The 17,693-nt window shown below is 44.6% G+C and overlaps 1 protein-coding gene across 2 annotated transcripts; it reads left to right on the top strand.

Moving 5' to 3' along the window:
• Positions 1–506: 506 nt before the first annotated feature.
• MIS18A (MIS18 kinetochore protein A) lies at positions 507–4,312 on the top strand. Of its 2 annotated transcripts, none has more exons than XM_026103566.2 (5): positions 507–827; positions 925–991; positions 1,382–1,504; positions 2,776–2,869; positions 3,793–4,312. In XM_026103566.2, the coding sequence occupies exons 1-5, from the start codon at positions 581–583 to the stop codon at positions 3,820–3,822; spliced, it is 561 nt and encodes a 186-aa protein (XP_025959351.1). In that variant the 5' UTR covers positions 507–580; the 3' UTR covers positions 3,823–4,312. The 2 variants fall into 2 exon arrangements, with proteins under 2 accessions (XP_025959351.1, XP_025959350.1); XM_026103565.2 differs by having other exon boundaries at positions 510–827; positions 3,635–4,312.
• Positions 4,313–17,693: the final 13,381 nt, after the last annotated feature.

The following is a 17,693-nucleotide window of genomic DNA, read 5'->3' as shown; positions in this document are numbered from 1 at the left end:
ACTTTAAAAGAGAAACAGATCCTTGATGAGCTTTTAACTGTATTCCTAAAATCTACAGGGTGTGTCGTGGCTAGAGAAGTGAAGGCTGCTCCTCCAGGCCAGGCCCTGTATTGGCGGGCGGCATGGAGGCACACTGGGTCTGCCGGTACTCTGAGGTGGGCAGCACACTGGGGCATCGCTTGAGCCGGTAGCAACAAAAGGCAGCAGATTGGTCCAACCCAGCAGCCTTCAAAACCCGCATCACGCTTTTCTTCTTCGTCTTCCCACCGTTAGAGCTTTCAGGCCCCTCCTAACGCGCCTCTCGATGTAGTTTGAGGCCAAGGACAGCAGGCCTGGCTAGCTGGGGCGGCAGGAACGGCGGCGAGCGCCCGGCGGCCGCCCCTCGCGGCCCGCCGCGACCGTTAGCGGCGCCAACGGCTGCGGGAGGGCACGGGGCGGGGCCTGAGAGCTGGAGGGGGGACGGGGCGGGGCCGCTCATACCCCGCCCCCTCGGCGGGGCGGGGCGTGGGGGCGGGCGGAGCGCCGCGGCGTCTCTTGGGGCGGCGTCACTGCCGCTTCCGGCGCGGGCTGTTTGAAGGTGATGGCGGGCGCGCTGTACGCGCCGCCGGGCGCTGCGGCGGGGCTCGAGTCCTCCCTGTCGCTGCTGGAGGCGGGCGGCGCCCGGGAGGCGGCGGAGGGAGGCGGGCCGGGCGGCCGGCCGGGCGGCCGCGCGGCGGACGAGGGCGTGCTGCCCATGGTGTTCCTGTGCGCCGGCTGCAAGCGGCCGGTGGGCGACACGCTGAGCTGGGTGGCCAACGACGAGGAGGCGGGCTGCATCCTGCTGCGCAGTGAGTCCGGCCCCTCCTCCCGCGCGGCCGTTGGCGGCGGCCGCTGCTGACTGTTGGTTCCCCCTCCCCCCCCCCCCCCCCCCCAAACTGTGCGCAGATGCTTCCGCCAGCGTGTCGGTGGACAAGGAGCAGAAGCTCTCCCAGCGGCCCGGCGAGTGCGGATGGTGAGGCGCGGTGCCGTGGCGGGGGGCTCGGGGCGGCGGGAGGCGCCCGGGGAGCGTCTCTTTGAGCGGCTCGCCGGGTGCTGCCACCCCGCCGTGCTGCCCCACAGGGGCTCCTGCCTCCCTGAGGAGGGCCTAGAGCGCCTCCTCTGGCTGGCCTGTCTCAAGGGTTTACGTGTTGGCCTTGCAGACGTCATTGGGCTGTGGGTCTGCCCTGGGAACCCAGGCTAGAAGATAAACATTCATAATCACCCTGTGGAATTCAAGAATGAATCCTCAAAAAATCTTAAGCAGATGAAAGTTCTTTATTTATTTATTTATTTATTTTCTGGAGTAGGTGTGGGGAGAGGCTGCCCCCCCTCCCCCAATAAGTGTTGCGTGTCTTGCTTACAGCATGGTTGAAACTTTGTCCTGCTCTGGCTGCTCAGTGACACTTGGCAACATCTACAGATGCACACCAAAGCATCTTGACTACAAGAGAGACTTGTTCTGCTTCAGTGTTGACTCGATTGAAAGGTAAAGATAGTGTTTTTATTGGTGCCTCTAGGTATCATATAGATGGATGCTGCTGTTGATATTTCTGGCATATCTAGAGGTATCTTTCTCTTTCCAGAGCAATTTTTTGTGTTACTGCTGCTAGCATCATAGTGCTAAAGTTATAGAAATGTCATCTGTATAATATGAGGAAAAAAATCTTAGAAAATTGGAAATATGGAGACTTCTGGACTTCATTTTGTATAAGAAACTGCATACCTAGCACAAAAATAACACTAGGTAAAGAATGTAGGGGTTACTTCTAGTCTGATCAAAAGATAGTATGTAGGTGCTCTATTCTAACTGGTGTAAAATTACCTTACTCTCTTGAGTAGTACTGAGTAGGCCTGACTTGCCTCAGAAGAAAATATAGACACAGGAGCTTAGGTAGAATTTAGGCTGCCTAAGTTTGAAAAAAGGCAAAAGTGAATCCTGAAACTCACTGTGTACTTGATGCTCTTAGTCTGTGTACTGTAAGAGAACTTTTTTTTTTTTTACACTCAATTGTCTAGAAACTGAAGGTGTGCCGTTGTATTGATTTTTATTTGGTTTATAGCACTTGCAGCAGGTTTTAATTTGGAATGTAGTTACTGAATACTTTAAGTCTACATATCAGGATGTTTTTATCACTGTTACTTTGTTAATGTTTGGGTAAGTCGCTTTTATTTCTCTCTGGGCTAGGTTTAGCATTTCTGCTTTCTCATTAAGTTCCAGTCTATTTTGTTGCATCTGTGTTGATGTTCTCCTCCCCCTTTTGGGCAGTGGTGGTTTTTTGTTGTTGTTGTTTTTTTGTGTGTGGTCTTTTCCATAGCTGCTATGATGCTTTGCTTTTTCCATGGCAGTAAAACTCTGAAAGACTGTACCATGGCCACAAAATGTCTCTTGAGGGGTGAGGAGGGGAAGGGGGAAGCAGTAATCATGATATCTGTTTCTTCCTGCTAGTGCAATGGTCTTCTCAATGTTGGAATAACTTTTCACCTTATCCTGTAGCATCAGAATTCATGACTATGTTTTGGAGTTCCAACTTCCATACAGTGATGGTGTTTTAGTAGTTCTGAGCTTAAAATTGCTTTCATTCTATTTTATAGTTTGTTTGCAAGATTACTAAGTATGGATTTTTGTTGCTGAATCATGCTCTTGCTTTTGGTAGTGCTTCTGTTAATCATAATCTCATTGTTGAGAACAATGGAGTTCTACATTTGTTCTTCTGCCTTCAGAGTGAAAAGTGCGTAATCTAAACTGTAGCATATCAGTTACATTCTAGGATCCTCAGAAAAGCAAGCTCTTACTGATGAGGAGCCTTTAACTCTTGAGAGTCGAGCTGTTCTGGAAGAAGCACTAGAAAGGGTAAGACTTCATCCAGCATTGCTCATTGTGTACATGAGATATGAAGTCTTCATATTCTTAAATAGTTTCTGCAGAGCAAGCTAGAGTTTCAGTCAGACCCAGTTCGGTGCATTTCTACTGTGTGTTGTGACACTTCATGTTGTTATTGTCTTGTGTTAGCTAAGGTTTTCTGCAACTTTCCTTTGATTATAACTTTAAATATTTTCTGTTTATCAAATACAGTTTGATTCCCATCTGTTTCTGTCAGTAGTCAGAAAGATGGCTTGTCTCCTGTAGCTTTGTTTTGCTTCTCCAGATTCTTTTTTATACTGGGATTTAATGAAGTTTTTTCTGTAGAATCCTGTCTTGCATGTAAACTGATTTACTGCTTTTGCTGTTATCTTGTGTTGAAGTATCACATAATAAATTTGAGTGGATACTTTCTTCTATAGAAATGTTCTGATTGCAGGTAGGGAGGGTTGGGAGCACATACAATAACCAGGTTAGCTCTGAAAGCTGAATGAATATGTATGTGTATGTGTATAGCAGAAGCTGAATGCATGGAATTGACATTTAAAGTGTGAGAACAATTACAGTAGATTTGAGAGAGTGCTGAGAGTTTATATCAAAACTGACTAAACTTTTAGACTGGGAAGATGGTAGGAAAAGAATCAATAGGACTGATAACACATGATAGCCTTCTAGCACTTATTGACATCTACGCTTATTCTTTGTTTTGTAAAGTTCTGTTTTCTAACCAAGTGTCTTTCCCCCTTTACTTTATAGGCAGACACCATATTAAAGGCACTGGAGGCAAGACTGACTGTAGTTGAATCAAGTTTTGCTTCTCTTCATAATAATGTCTGAAAAACTTCTGCGTATTAATTAACTGCCAGAGAATAATGTATATGAATCTTACACCTGTAATCCTCTGGAATCTACAGGAACATTGCGAAAGCCATGCGAAGAGCTGAGACTCAGGTGGCTCATGCTGCAGTAGAGCAATGCTGACTGAAAGTCTTCATCCAAGACAAGTTCTTCTTCTCTGATAAAAGAATACCCCAGATGGAGAGAGTCTCCTCCTGCCATCTTGTCTTCACAGCCTTTGCTTCACCTGTGCTCCCAGACAGGAGCAAGACAGTAACTGTCTTCTGCCAGCTCAAAGCTAAAATGTAGTGATCATAAAGAAGATTATTTTTCTCCTCTTGAAGCTCTGTTATGCATATAAACAAGACTGATAGCTGTACACCTTTAAGCGAAGCTTAGTGTATGTTTAAATGATGAACTCAAAACATAAATTAAGAATGCTCGTCAGCATTTTGTTGTTTCAGTGTAGATATTTCAATTATTTGATCTGGATCTTCTAAATCTGTATTTGTCTAACTATCAGGGTTTCCTAAATAATGTATGTGTTACAAATGATCTCTTTTTTTTTTTTTTTCAATAAAACAAGGAAAACAGTAATAGTCCAAGAGAATAATTTCCCAAAGGGTTTCTTCTATTACCCAACACTATTTAATCTTACTGCTGTGAGTTCTTAAGTTTTGTCCAAAAACCTGTAATGCACTTTCCCCTGTTCTTCTCCCTGTTGGTAGGTACTGGTTTTTTTCTTTTTTTTTTTTTTTTTTTAATTTTATTTAACTTTATTTTTTTCCTGTTTGTTTGTCTTCTCCTTTTCCCTGATTACTGTTTTGGTTTGAAATAGCATTCATTTTGGCCTATGGTGATGGTTTTCCTAGTCTTTGTGCAAATAATTAAAACACTTTACTCCAGTCTTTCCAATCAAACTAGAAGCTGACTTGTGGAGGCAGTTTCTTCTCTAGTAAGTTTGCCTCTATTTTCAAATGCTGCTATGTGATGTAGGCTTCTTCCTGGATGCCTGAATGCAAGATTCATTAACTCTTTTCTGCCCTTTAATTGAAGATTGGTTGATGCTTTCATTATAAACTTGAATTGTGTTCTTGTTGGGAATGCCAATAATTGATGGCTTGATAAGCCTACCTTTTCAGTCATAACCCTTTCTCTAGCTATATTGAAGTTTTGATATGTATATTTTTAATGAGTGCAACTGTGAAAGCAGGGATGGAAGCCCATATGGATTGCTATATTTATTTTTGATATATAGCTTGATATATGGAGATATATATCTGAAAGCCTGTGGGCTTTTTAATCTGTATTCCAAAGCAGAAATGATACACAAAAGTGCAAAGATAGTGTGGTGTTTCCCCCCCACCTCCATTCTTCCCTTGCCATCTTGCTGGCATCTTTGGAGGGAAGAGATTTGCCTAATTGTTATCAACCTGGAGATAACTTCTAATTGTGTTCTTGTATTTGTTCAATTATATGGCAAAATAATTTGGATCTGCCTTTGGTGAGAGCGGAGTTTGGCCTCAAGCAACACCTGTAGCTTTAAACCTGTTGCACTATTAAACATATGGAAAATGGCTTACTGTGGTTCAAACTAGTTGCCTAAAGCTAGTTGCCCAAATTGCCTCATCAGTTGGTGAGTTCCTTCTGAGATATGTTTAGGCAGATTCCTAGCGCCCCATCTCCTGTGTCCTATGTGTTGCCACTATGTATAATCAAAAGTGGAGCGTATGTATAAGCAAGTCCTTTTTTTTTTTTTTTTTTTTTTTAAGGGGGGGGAGGCTAATTTTAAGCATGTAGAATCCATAACCAGACCTCTTTTCTAGCTACTGTGGGGAGGAAAAATACCTATTGATTAGGGAACCTGAAAACTATAATCTTCCTGGCATGCACTTGAGCACTTGATTTCACAGGCTGAAGTGACTAAAAGGAATCTGGATTGGAGTGTGTTCCTGCAATGGAATACACATGGGTAGCATATCTTGAAAATGCATGTTAACTATTTCTCTCCTTGGTTTAGTGTGTTAGAGTCCTGCCTCTTCTCTGTTAAATACCTGCATTTGCCATCACTGTATATCTAGACAATGTCTTCTAGTATATTGTAGGTGGGAGCTTTAGCACATTAACACAGGCTGACTCTCTTAAAGTAGCTTTTCCACACTGTTCAGGGCTGCCAGCTGCTGCTTTGCTAAGGTGTGCAACAAACAGTCTAAATTTAGGATTAATATGATATAGAGAGATAGTTATCTATCTGCAGAGGGGAAATGTGTGTGCTTGTGTATTCATACTGTTCCAAGAAACTGAAGAAGTCTCTTACTATGAAGTTCAGTTAGGAGCTAATATATCAAGCACTTAATGAAGTTAAAAGTAATGTGTTTCTCTGTTTAAATGCAGAAATGTGTACTGTAGTACATTTGAACAGTTTTCAAACCTTAAGGGATACTATAGTTGTGTATTAACCAAAATCAATCTCTCTCTCCTAATACTTAGCATGACAGCATGATGTGCAGTCATATGAAAAAGGTATTGTTCTTGCTGAATAAATGGGACCAGTTACTGGGTGATGGTTCTTTCTTTGCCCAATTTCTCAGTTTCTGTCCTGGAATCCAGGATAAGTAGGAAGCTTAATCCCTGTTTGGGAAATTTGTATGTTCTATGGTAACTTCTTATACTTGTCCTAGGCATTTTGCATTATGCAGTGTGAGGAAAAGCATATCACTTCTCTAGGTGAGCTTTTGAAAATTTTGTGTGCAGTTAACATGGTAGGGATTTAGTTTAAAGTACAACAGTGCTTTGTAGCTAGCTCCCTTTAATTGTGTTTCATAGAGATGAAGTGGTAGTATAAGTGTCATCTGAGGATTCAAAGTTGAGAGTTCAATACCCCCTAATTCAAGTTTTAAAACACTTCCTGTAATACAAAAAACAGCCCAAAATGCTGATAAGGATAGCAAGCAAAGTTTTACGTGTACAGAATCCACTAGCAGAAAGGGATGAGAATGGGGAAGATGAATATTGCATTCTGTACATAAAGAAGGTATTCGAGAATGGATAACACAGCACATGTTCTTTGTAGCTTTTTAATAAACACATCATTTAATTGTCAGTTGAAGCAAAGTGACAAATGCACAAAAGCTGTTACAGGTATGCTTAAAAGATCTTTATATGTGTAGGAAAGAGGAAAACTAGGAATTAGGTTAAAGAGAGTGAAGCTTTATAAGCTTTTTTGATGGGGGAAATAGGGAATAATCAGGTGGACTATATATTTTAGTAAGTATGTTAGGCTTAATGTGAGTAGGCCTTGAATGGTTTCTCATCTTAACATGCTTTCAGAGTTTCTCCTAACTCCACTTTATCATAAGCATGACTCACTTGTTAATTGGTCCTATCATTCCCTTTCTGACTGTAGAGCCTTGCTTGCTAAAGTGTCAGTGTCTGAAATGCCAGTTACAGCCTTTAACTGCTTAACTTAAAGGAAGAAGCCCAAACATCTATTTCTTCAGTCCTAGGTAGTGTTGACAGGACCTTTTGTACCCAGTGGCTGCTGACATTTTACCTATTGATGCAGGGAAAAAAACTAGGGTTTCTGTGGTTCAAAGAGCAATGATTTGTCTCCTTTCTTTCGTGTGCTAGTACAGACGTGATTCATACCCACACTTGAATGCTATCCCCAACTGCTTTCTTACCCAAACTGATCTTTGACAGGAACACTTGTATGGCTTCAAAGACATTGGCTAAAGTCTCTGTTGATGATAAATATCTTGTAAAACAGCAGCGTATATCTCATTTGATGACAGCCCTGTGTGTGGCATGTGCTGGGAGGAGGAGTACATGCCATGCATCCATTACCCATGTAGGTGAAGTCCAGGCAACCAAGGCCCTTGATCTTCTCAAGCTCTTGGGAAAGTTGTTGCATGAGAGTTGTGCTAACCACATGGAACTGCTGCTGGGTGGACTGTAAAGTCATTTAGCAGCACAGATGCACTTATTGGTGAAGGCCTAAGGAGTCTGAAGGTGCAAACATGAGGACAGCCTTTCCTTTATGCAGAAGAGAGAGGAGTAGCCAGCAGGGCTGATTAGCAAGCTCCATGCAGAGTTTTTGTATATGGTGGCCTTTCCAGGTGTATTTATCTTTGTTACAGATAACACTTATCTAGCTACTGTACATTAGGATTTCAGTGCTGCCAAGGTAATTTCCTAAGGTCAGGGACAGAGTCACTGATTGATTTTGATTACACTAAAAGGTTCAGGTTATGCTAAGCCTCATAGATTAGGTAGAGATTATTTTCATTAAACTTCTAAACTGACCCCTGCAGCAGAGGCTGGATGTACCTTGCTGGATGTACCTTGCTGTGAAGATCTGTCACAAAAGGGCCGTTTACTTTACTGAGAGTAGTAGCTCTTTGCTAATCCATATGGTAATTCTAGCTCTTGTTTTCAGGAGAGGTCTAAAAGGTGAGGCTCTCAAAACTCTCCTGGCTGTTGAATAGCTTTTGTTTTGGTAATAAGAGCAATAGAGATAATAAGCAGGAAATGAGCAATAATTAATGTTCTGGTTAGATGTGAGTTCTGCTCTAAAGAAAGTTTGGAAAAAGCACAGGGAATGATTAGATGTGTGCTGTATGACAAGGCGCAGTAGAGCAGAGGTTCAGCAGTAGTAGTGGACTGTAAATGGCAATTGCTGCTGGTAATTACCAAGCTTAAAGATGCATGGAAACACCTGGGGTTTCCTGGAAAGAGAGCGAGCAAGCAAGAAAGAGATGACTGACAGGACATAAGCAAAGGAAAGAAATGCAAGTGCAACATAACTACTACTCAGGGCCAGATGGATTTCATGGGAATCAGGGGAGTGGGAACTGGGATGGAGATGGGGGCACTTTTACGGCTGTACTCTGATGAACGTTCAAGAGAAAGGAGAACACCCCCTGACTGAGATTTCTAGACTAGAATGTCAGGATCCCTGTGTCCTCAACAAAGAGAGAAACATAGGCTGCTCCCCTGACCAAAGGTAGTGTCCTCATTTAGAGATCTAAGCTGGATGTGCAAAGTGAAATGAATTGTATGGCAGGAAGGGCTCGTGCCCAATGTCTGCCGATGCCCCGTGGGTTAGCGCGCTGCAACTACTCAGCTACTTCCATCAATGCCTCTTTCCCTTCCTTCCTAGCTGATAGGATAACAAAAAGCTGAAAAAGAACCTGAGCTGGAGAAAGCGTGCTGGAGAAGAAGGTAAAGAAGAGAAAATTGGCACATCGTCTCCTGACAGGAAAGATGATATTGAGGGAGTATGCAGGGAAAAACGGATGTGCGGCTTCCAAAAGGAGCAAAGCAACTGAGGCAGTTTGTTTGCAGTGAGATTCGAATATCAGATTCCTTTAGGCCTTGTGTATGTAGAGAGGCTGACAGATACAGCTGGAAGGGAGTAAGCTGACAGACCAGATGATGATTCTGGAATAAAGTAACTTTTATTCCCACACGGTGCCTCTATATGGGGAACTACTCCAGAACATGGATTGTGGCACAGATACTTGTCAAGTCCTCTATATGAACAGGGCAGCAGCTCCTTAGAAAATTCTTCTCACAGGGCTTGAGGGCAGGAAAGGATCAGAAAAATATATTCCATAACTGAAAAGAAATGAGAAAGATAAAATCAATAAAAATTCTCAGTGGAAAAAGTTAACATAAAGAAAGCAGTCGAAAGAGAGAAGTACTAGTTGTTTTTTTTCAATAGCCATATAAGCTGCAAGAACTGATAGTATTACACTCAAAAGGAACATTTGGCTCCTTTTGTATTGAGTCAAGAATTAGAATTGGTTGTTGGTATAATTAATGCTTTAACAATCTAGCAAGAAGCTACTATTAGCTCAGTTACAAGGATATTAACACCTTCTATTCAGATTATCCAATTATTGCTAATTTCCATTAATAATGTACTTAAAACTGTTATACATTGACTTTCTATCATCTCTCCCTCTTCTCTGTTGTACTGCTCACCTGAGCACCCATGATCCGAGGCAAGGGTGCCTTTTCCCCAGGTGGGGTGTTGCAGTGATTTGCCACTGTCCCAGGTTCTTCACCAGGTGATGTACTGATGCCGGTGGTGGTGAGTTTCTTTCTCTTCTGTGCTGGGACAGCTTGATGCTATTTTTACACATTTTCAAGCAGCTGCTTGCTAACATGCCTTTCTGGTTGGTCCACAAGTCTAGCAATATAGTGGTCACTTAATTTTGTTAGCCTGTTACCATATATGGTAATGCTTTGGGGTAATAACCACACAGTTACACAGAACTAAGCTAAAACTAAAACCAAGTTAGACATTGGTTGGCTGCCTGTTGGACGATTTTGCCTTTACAGCTAAAACAGATCAGAATACAGTCCTCTGGTCATTGGCAATGTGCTGTTACAGCTACAACCAAGCTGAGGAAGTTCAAGACCAGACGCGCCCTGAGGCTTTGTATTGCCTTGGGAATACGTGGCCTGTGGCCTGCTAATAGCAATGGTGATGTCACACTTATCGTGCTACGGGGCTCAGACAGAAGTATGGCTCGTTTCTACAATGCTGAGCAGCATGGTACCATCTGGGCAGTTCTTCTGTATGTCTCACACAGCTTTGTGGCACATGGCCAGAGATTCCTGGAGCATAGTCATCAGCTTGAAAACAAGCACAGAAACACCTTTTTTTTTTTTTTTTTTTTTTTTTTAATTAACAAGAACACCGAGCTCAGCCAAGTCACCCAGGAGACCAAAGCTATGTAATTTTATAGTACAGGCTTGGTGCTTACAGCTGGGACAACAGCACTGAGGACATAAATCAGGAAAGATCCCATTGTTTTCACTCTCTGATGTTGTAAAAGCTACATTTCCCCCTTTAGCCCCGAGGGCTAGTTCATATACTAGGATGACAGAGAAGATTTGTTGCAAGTCTTTTGTAAACTGAGAGAAAACTCTTCCCAAATCTCTCAGCACTGAAAGTAGAAGGTTCAGATAATAAGGAATTATAAAACAGAAATTTTTGTCTTCTCTGACTTATTTTTAGCCATGCCAGACTGTCAAAATGACATTATGTTACTCTACAGTATCAATGAATCCACTCTGTTGGTGGAGCCACTTGACTTTAAACTTTTCAAAACCATTTTCCATGCATTTTTCTTCTCTGATAAGAATGTGCTATGAGAGGATTAGATACAGAAATGTTTCTCACGATGTTTAAGCTGGAAGAATTAAATAATGTGAGCTGACTCTAAGACCCGCTAACCATTGCTTTATCGCAGAAGGGCCACCTTCAGGGCCTGCCGAAATTAAAGGGAGCAGCTCAAGAGGGCCATGCTCTGTTCATGGAGAAGGACTATTGTAGGAGGACAGAATCAGCTGCCCAGTCAGAGAGGTGGAAGGACATCTCAGAAGCTCCTAAATGAGGGCTGGCCTTGACTGACAGGCTAATGGGATATAACAGCGAACCAGTGACTCTTGTGCACCCAGTATGAGTATATACCAGTAACAGCTCTGGTAGCCAAGTGGGCTAAAGTGCCTGTGGTTATATGCAGACCATACATACAGACACTAGGCTAGGCTAGGTGAAGAAGATGCATTTACTTTAATGAAGTAGCAACCACAGTTTAAAGACAGGAGGAAGGACAGAGAGGCTGCCCCGGTGCCAGGCGTAGGAAGAAATGCTCCTGGAAAACCACGTTCGTGTTTGAGATCTGTGGTTCGGGAGGGTTGGTGATGCTGAAAAGGCCATGGGAATGTCTGAAGGGCAGGAAAATATGCTTTATTTCAGTAAAGATTTTCAGCATTAAAACTGTCCAGCTTATCCAGGAAACAGAAGTTTCAGTGCTGTCTGTCTGTTCATTCCTGAGGAGCAGAAGTCTGTTAATGCAGGGATCTTCAGTCCTTCCCCTCCCAGGTCCCGATTTCAAACCACAAACAACAAAAGCAGCAACAGCAGCAACAAAACAGGGGCTGCAAGCCGGGTTCGGATAACCATCCGCAGGCATCTAAACAGCAGATGTGCCTTTCAAGGCACTGGCAACCATTCATTCAAAAGAAACCTAAGGGGATTCAGCCCCATGTAGGCTCAGGTGCACCAGTTTTAGGCAACCCCTCTATTTATCTAGATCTTGACCCAAGGGACTTCACTTGTTAACACAGGATGGCCAGGTTGATATCCATCCCATTTATTTGCTTACTAGTATTACAGTAGAGAAATACTGGCTCCCAAACCTCCCCACGGCACCCGTGGCCTCTCCACGCTTCCCCAGTGAGGCCGGGAGAGGGCACATCTCCATAACAGATTTCACTCCTGCTTAGCAGCGACAATTAGGATTTTGCTTTCTCCAAATCACTCTGCTCACTCAGGAATTTGATTCTTGCTACACACTGCTTTTTTTCTTCTTCTTTTTTTCTGCCTTTCTTTCTTCCCCCATTTGCTCTTCAGGGTGAATTTGCAGCCTAGCTGGAGGCTGCCAGCTGCCCTGCTTTGTTGCTTGGAGGTAGGAGGTGCAGGTTTGTTGAATAAATACCATTTAGACTCAAAACTATTATGACTGAGCCACAAAGGCATCCGCAGGACTCTCATCTGTTCCTTCCCTGGGGGTTCCTTAGGGAGGATGTGCTATTATTCCTGTGACGCTTTCGCTGAAACCCCCGCCCCCCCAAATAATACAGGTTTTTCTAATCTTGGGAGTAAATTGGGGCTCACCTCTGTCTTTTGCTTCTGATATATGAGACATTATAGAAGTAATAATATTTGGCAAGCATTCGTTTAATCCATACTGAGGAGGAAGTTGCTGTGATCTGACAGAAACTAAAACTACATAGCTTATTTTTACAAAGCAAAGTAAGATGAGGTAGAAAACCTGAAAAGTTGCTTATGTAGGGATCTGACAAAGGGAACAAACCCTAGTATTCACTGGCACTGTAATAATCTAGAAAAGGAGCCCACAACCTGAGTTTTGAATGACAAACTGCACACTGTTAACCTCAAGCTAATTAACATTGCTGGCAAATCTCAAATAGTTCTCCGAATATTTAGTTCCTAAAAGAACCAAAACATCTACCCACTGATCATGTACTTAAAAATACCTCGGGACACAGTCACTTCACGCAGTGACTCCTGTATGAGTAACAATGGGGTCTTATTGTTCTCCCTTCAGTTGTTTTCTGCATTTTCCAAAGCACCGATTTCTGCATCCTCGTTTTAGCTCTGAGTAACACACACCCATAGATAAGCACTGGATTTAAGCCGAACCCCTGAAAAGCGATTGCTCTCTGAAACAACTGCTGGTTTTTAACGACTATTCTTCAAGCCTTGCACGGAGCGAAGGTCTGTATTATACCAAGCCAGCAGGGCTTTTCGGAAAGCGGCTGATGAGAAAGGAGGGTTAAGCCTACAAAGCTCCAGGCTTGAGCAGGAATTAGCAAGGCTTGAAAGCAGTTTGCAAATGCACAAGCTCTTCCCGCTTGCCTGCCGTCAGAAGATATCTTTTCTGAAAGCACCTCCTTCCCAGCCCCGATAAAAGCAGAGGGCTGCCTTGGCCCTGCCGTGCAGGTCCCTGTTCCTGGTGCCGTTGTTAAAAAAAAAAACAGAGGCTAAAGTTGCTTTTTCTATCCAGCGCAGCGTCCCGTTAGCCCCCAGACGGGTCCTTGTTCAGGTACCAACCCAGCCTCTTTTCACGGTGAGAGTGGGGTAACGGGAGCCCCGTTAGCAGAGGAGCCACACGGGGACCTGCAGCCTCTGGAAAGGCCCGCGAGGGGTTTTCTCCCTGCCCGAACTCCAGCGGTGCCCGACTTCCGGGCCGCGCTGTCTCACTGCAGCTGCCGGCACCGCGCTCCTGTCCCGCGGGGCACAGGGCGACCGGCTGCAGACGGTGCCGCTCGCCCATGCGCCCCCGCTTCCCAAAGGCTCTGCTAAGCCCCCAGCCGTCCGCAAGAGCCAGCGCACCGGAGCGCCAGAGCTTAGCACAGCAGTAGCACGCGCCGGCGAACGCCGCTGACTTGCAGTTAGGGTCTCTCGCCCTTTCTCAGGAGCTGCCCGGAGATGTGCGCGTGCTGCCGGCAGCCCGCAGCCCCTCCGCCTTGCTCACACTCCTCTGCTGCCACCAGGGGCCTTATCAAACCAGTGGTCTCTGCCCGCGAAACTCCATTTTCCCCTTGGACCAAGGCGACTCCATTGCAGGTGGCCCTTGCTGCCTCGATATTAGGCACGAGCAATCTTTTCTTCCTTAACCCAAGAGGGACGGTGCAATCTAATGTCATTATATACATGGAAAATTATCTCTGAAACTGTGAACTTCAGTCTGGAATTCACGATTTTGTAGAAATGGATTTTCCCCATGCTATCATTTTTGTTTTCTCCTCCGTCCTTGTTGCGTAGTCTCTCTTTCTGCCACAGCTACAGTAGGAATCTGTGAGGTATAAAACTGGCACTGTGTGTGTGTTTCTTGCGTTCCTTTATAAAAACCTGTGATTAGAATTTTTTCAGATGGTTTTTTTTTTACCATTTACTGATTTACTGCTATTGATTTTCACTGAAAACTAGGACACTTAATCATCTCATGTTTATGTGATCAGATCAGTAAAGTTCACCAAAAATGGTATTATGCCATACACATGTATGGTTCTTTTGAAATGGTCAAGCCTGTCCAATCTGAGGACATGCACAGGAGAAACCATGAGGAGAAACCATGGGCATGTTGTCTTATCACTGGACACTGTCAGCACAAAAGTCAGATAATACAGTACAAACATTACTCTGCACAAAAAGTGAGCTTGAACAGATATTTTAAACACAGCCCAGCTTCTGGCCAGACATGACTCCTTGGCCTTTAAGAGTAATTAAAAAAGAAAAGATTAACTTCATGAGTAAACAGCCACAGCCATTGGCCAGTCACAAGCCTGGCCAGATGTAAAAAATAATCTTATTGTGTCAGGGTAAACACAGGGAGCTATTACAAAGCTTGCCTCCATTTGCATCCCTTGTTCCATGGCTGGGGGTGTTAGATTTGAGCCAGGCCTCTCCTGCGCTGTCCACATGTTTTGTGGGCCCTCAACAACTGTGCAGGCAAAGGCATCCCGGCTGCCAAGAGCTGTGGCTTCCTCGGGCCCTTGTCACCAGCATCAGTCTTGCCTGGGGCTCTCTTTGTCCCTGGTGTAAGGCCACACCATGTGCAGGGAGGTGGATGTGGCTCTGCCTGGCTCTGCTTCGTGGGGGCACCGTTCCTGTTTAGCTCCACCACCACCCCTGCAGGCCTTCCTTGCCTTTTACCCAGACTTGGAGTATTTGCTTTGACCATGCACTGGTCCAAACCTCATGTACACCCACAGGGAAACTCTTGCTACTGGATACGGCAGAAAAGGATGGGAGTTTCCAGTAAGTCTCCTCTCAACCATTTCTCTGGTCCAGTGATCCCTACCAGGACTGGCTATGGTTGTGGTGTCTCCAGGAGCTGCCTCCCTGCAGGACACAGCAATCTTAAGGTGTGCAGAGCTGGGATGGGGTCCCGGTGCTTTTTGGGGTGGCATAGTGGTGGTGAAGTGTGAACGAGCTGGTGATGGGTGGGCATCTGCCAGAGGTCAGAGGTCTGGCACAGTCAGAGGGTGGTGGTGGTCATGAGGGTGGTGGTCGTGGCCTCTTTGGAGCCCAGACGAAACTCCTACCCTTCATGTGGCTGCTCTCCTTACAAAGGCGGAGTTTGAGCTGGGGAGAAAACTTCCCCAAATTGACTCCATAGTATCTGAGGACACAGTGTGAGGGAAGAGCAGCCTCTGTAAGGCCACAACAGAGGAACATGGCAGAAAAGAGTGGGCAGTCGAATACTCCAAGGCAAGGGCAGCTGGGATCCGCTCCCCATGTTAGGCTGGGTCAGATTTAATGTCTCTGGGCTGATTTACCGTAGTTAGTTATGAAGTCTGCAACACGCAACAGCAACATACATCCTTCAGCTTCTTCTGCTCTCTCTAAGGGCAGAGAGTTACTGGCCTGAGCTAAAGAAACCCATGCACATGACACTTACCATTGCCAAATCCAGCACCTGTGGGGATAAAACACAGGTTTTAATGGAACAGTGTATTTGTCTGACAAAAAAAGCTTGCCAGTGAGCAAGAAGCAGGGCCCCAGATAATTCAAGGCTACATGGGCCTGTAATTCAAAGGAGGAAGATCCAGTTCTACACTGAGAGGAGGAAATACCATTTTCAAAGTTTATTAAACATCTTTGTGCTTGTAAATCTGATCAGGAAACACCGCAAGAAAGCATTCCTACCAGACTCAGAGTAGAGCCTTTCAGCGAGGCAGAGAGCAGCATTGACAAGGCTGACACAGAGCTGTTAGTCAGCCCTGAGGGGGTTGCTCAGAAAAAAGCCTGAAGTATCCCAAATGCCAGAAAATGCATTTTCCCAGAAGTTTTTTTCTATCTTGGCCATCCAGCTAAGGAGGTAGCCACCGGCACACAGGGGAGGAAATATTGTATCTGCTGGAACCAATGAGGTATTGAAAGCCTGCGGACTTGTGTGGGGCCAGCCCTTCAGCATCTCACCATGCACTGGCGTGGAGCTGGCGTTGCCTCAGGTCTGCATGAGACTTTTCCTGCCACCAAGATTTTATTCGCTGCTAATCCAGAAGGCATCTCCTAGTTTCTGCTTCCTCTTTTGCTTCTCAAATACATTTCAGAATAGTTGCGATAGGAGCCCTAGTAATTCTTTGAAATTGCTGCCTGTTTTGCTCTTAAGAGTTGTGGTGCTACAAGGTGGGTTTTTGGGGGGAGGTGTTCAAAGCCTTTCCCTTTAATACTATTTTTTTTTCTGCTTTGCTTGGGGGAAGTGAATGTTATGTTTGAAAACAGAGACAATACAATGGTAAGCCTGTCAGTAAATGGCTTCCCATATTTTGGGAGCTTGGACCCCACAGCTGGCTGTTGTATCTGGAGGGAGGAGAAGAGAGGTTGTAATTTTCTGAGAAGCATCTAATCTCTGGAGACTGATAACAGAGCCAGTTAGCACTGTACTCTGCACAGTTTAAGGAGGTTATGCCACAGCCTGTGTGTGTTTCTTCTTGTGCTTCCTTCCTCAAGGGAGTTTGCATGTGTATGAATGTACAAATAACAAAAAGCCACTGGGGGATGCTGGTGGCTACTGCATTTATGTATTGGTATGAAACCACTATACTTTTTAGAAAGTCTTTTCCAAAAGTGTGCCTACCATTTCCTCTGCAATCACACAATCTTTTCCCAATCTTTCCTCTCCCTTACCTCCCTTTTGTTTGCTGCTCCCTTCCAGCTGACTGTCACCCCAGGCCACGCACCACTCAGCCGAATGAACCCTTGGCCCTGGCTGGGGCATCCTGAGGCTACTTTAGCACCGATGATGACATTCATAGCAATCAAAACACACAATTGAGTAGAGTAACTGTTTGAAAAAAAGTATTTCCACACGGGAGTCACACGAGTGCTTCAAACTTTACAAGGACTCTGGTGAAGTCCATTATCTTCCTTCTGGATTTCTGTCTTGTGAAAATTATACTTAATGGAGAAAGAAGAAAGAAAGCTGACCCAAATTATTATTTAGTACAGACCTGAGAAAGACTCTCTTGTATAGAGAGTAGGCTTCCTGCACGTTTAAAGCTGTTGAATTGTGACTGAAGGGCAAAACCACTAAAGCGTTGAAAGGGTCATTAAAACTCGCAGGATGTTCAGAAGCTCTTCGGAGGTTTGCATTCCCTCCAGTGGAGATGCCATCTGCCTTTATTTGCATTAACAATATGGCCTTTAATAAGTGTGCCTCTCACCTGCTGTCTCTCTAATGCACCCCAGTCCTCGGGAGCTGTACTCCCAGCAGGAGTGTCTTGCCCATACAGGAACTGTGTTGGTTTGCACCAGCCATGAGCTCCACTCCATTATAGCACACAAATATCTTCCCCCCTTGTTTTAGCAGGAACAGGATTGAGTTGTGAAAACACAACCTGTTGTGCTTTTGAGTCTCAGGATGCT

The sequence above is a fragment of the Dromaius novaehollandiae genome, chromosome 1 (assembly GCF_036370855.1).
Source record: "Dromaius novaehollandiae isolate bDroNov1 chromosome 1, bDroNov1.hap1, whole genome shotgun sequence".
NCBI lineage: Eukaryota > Metazoa > Chordata > Aves > Casuariiformes > Dromaiidae > Dromaius > Dromaius novaehollandiae.
Note: the sequence above shows the minus strand (reverse complement) of the source record. Positions and strands in the feature narration are given on the sequence as shown.

What these genes read in the sequence shown, in the direction of transcription:
- MIS18A (XM_026103565.2), top strand. Translation starts at nt 581, where the DNA reads ATGGCGGGCGCGCTGTACGCGCCGCCGGGCGCTGCGGCGGGGCTCGAG. An exon ending in AGTGTTGACTCGATTGAAAG is followed by an intron (nt 1,505 to 2,775) that starts GTAAAGATAGTG and finishes GTAGCATATCAG; the next exon opens with TTACATTCTAGGATCCTCAG. An exon ending in TGGAAGAAGCACTAGAAAGG is followed by an intron (nt 2,870 to 3,634) that starts GTAAGACTTCAT and finishes TTTACTTTATAG; the next exon opens with GCAGACACCATATTAAAGGC.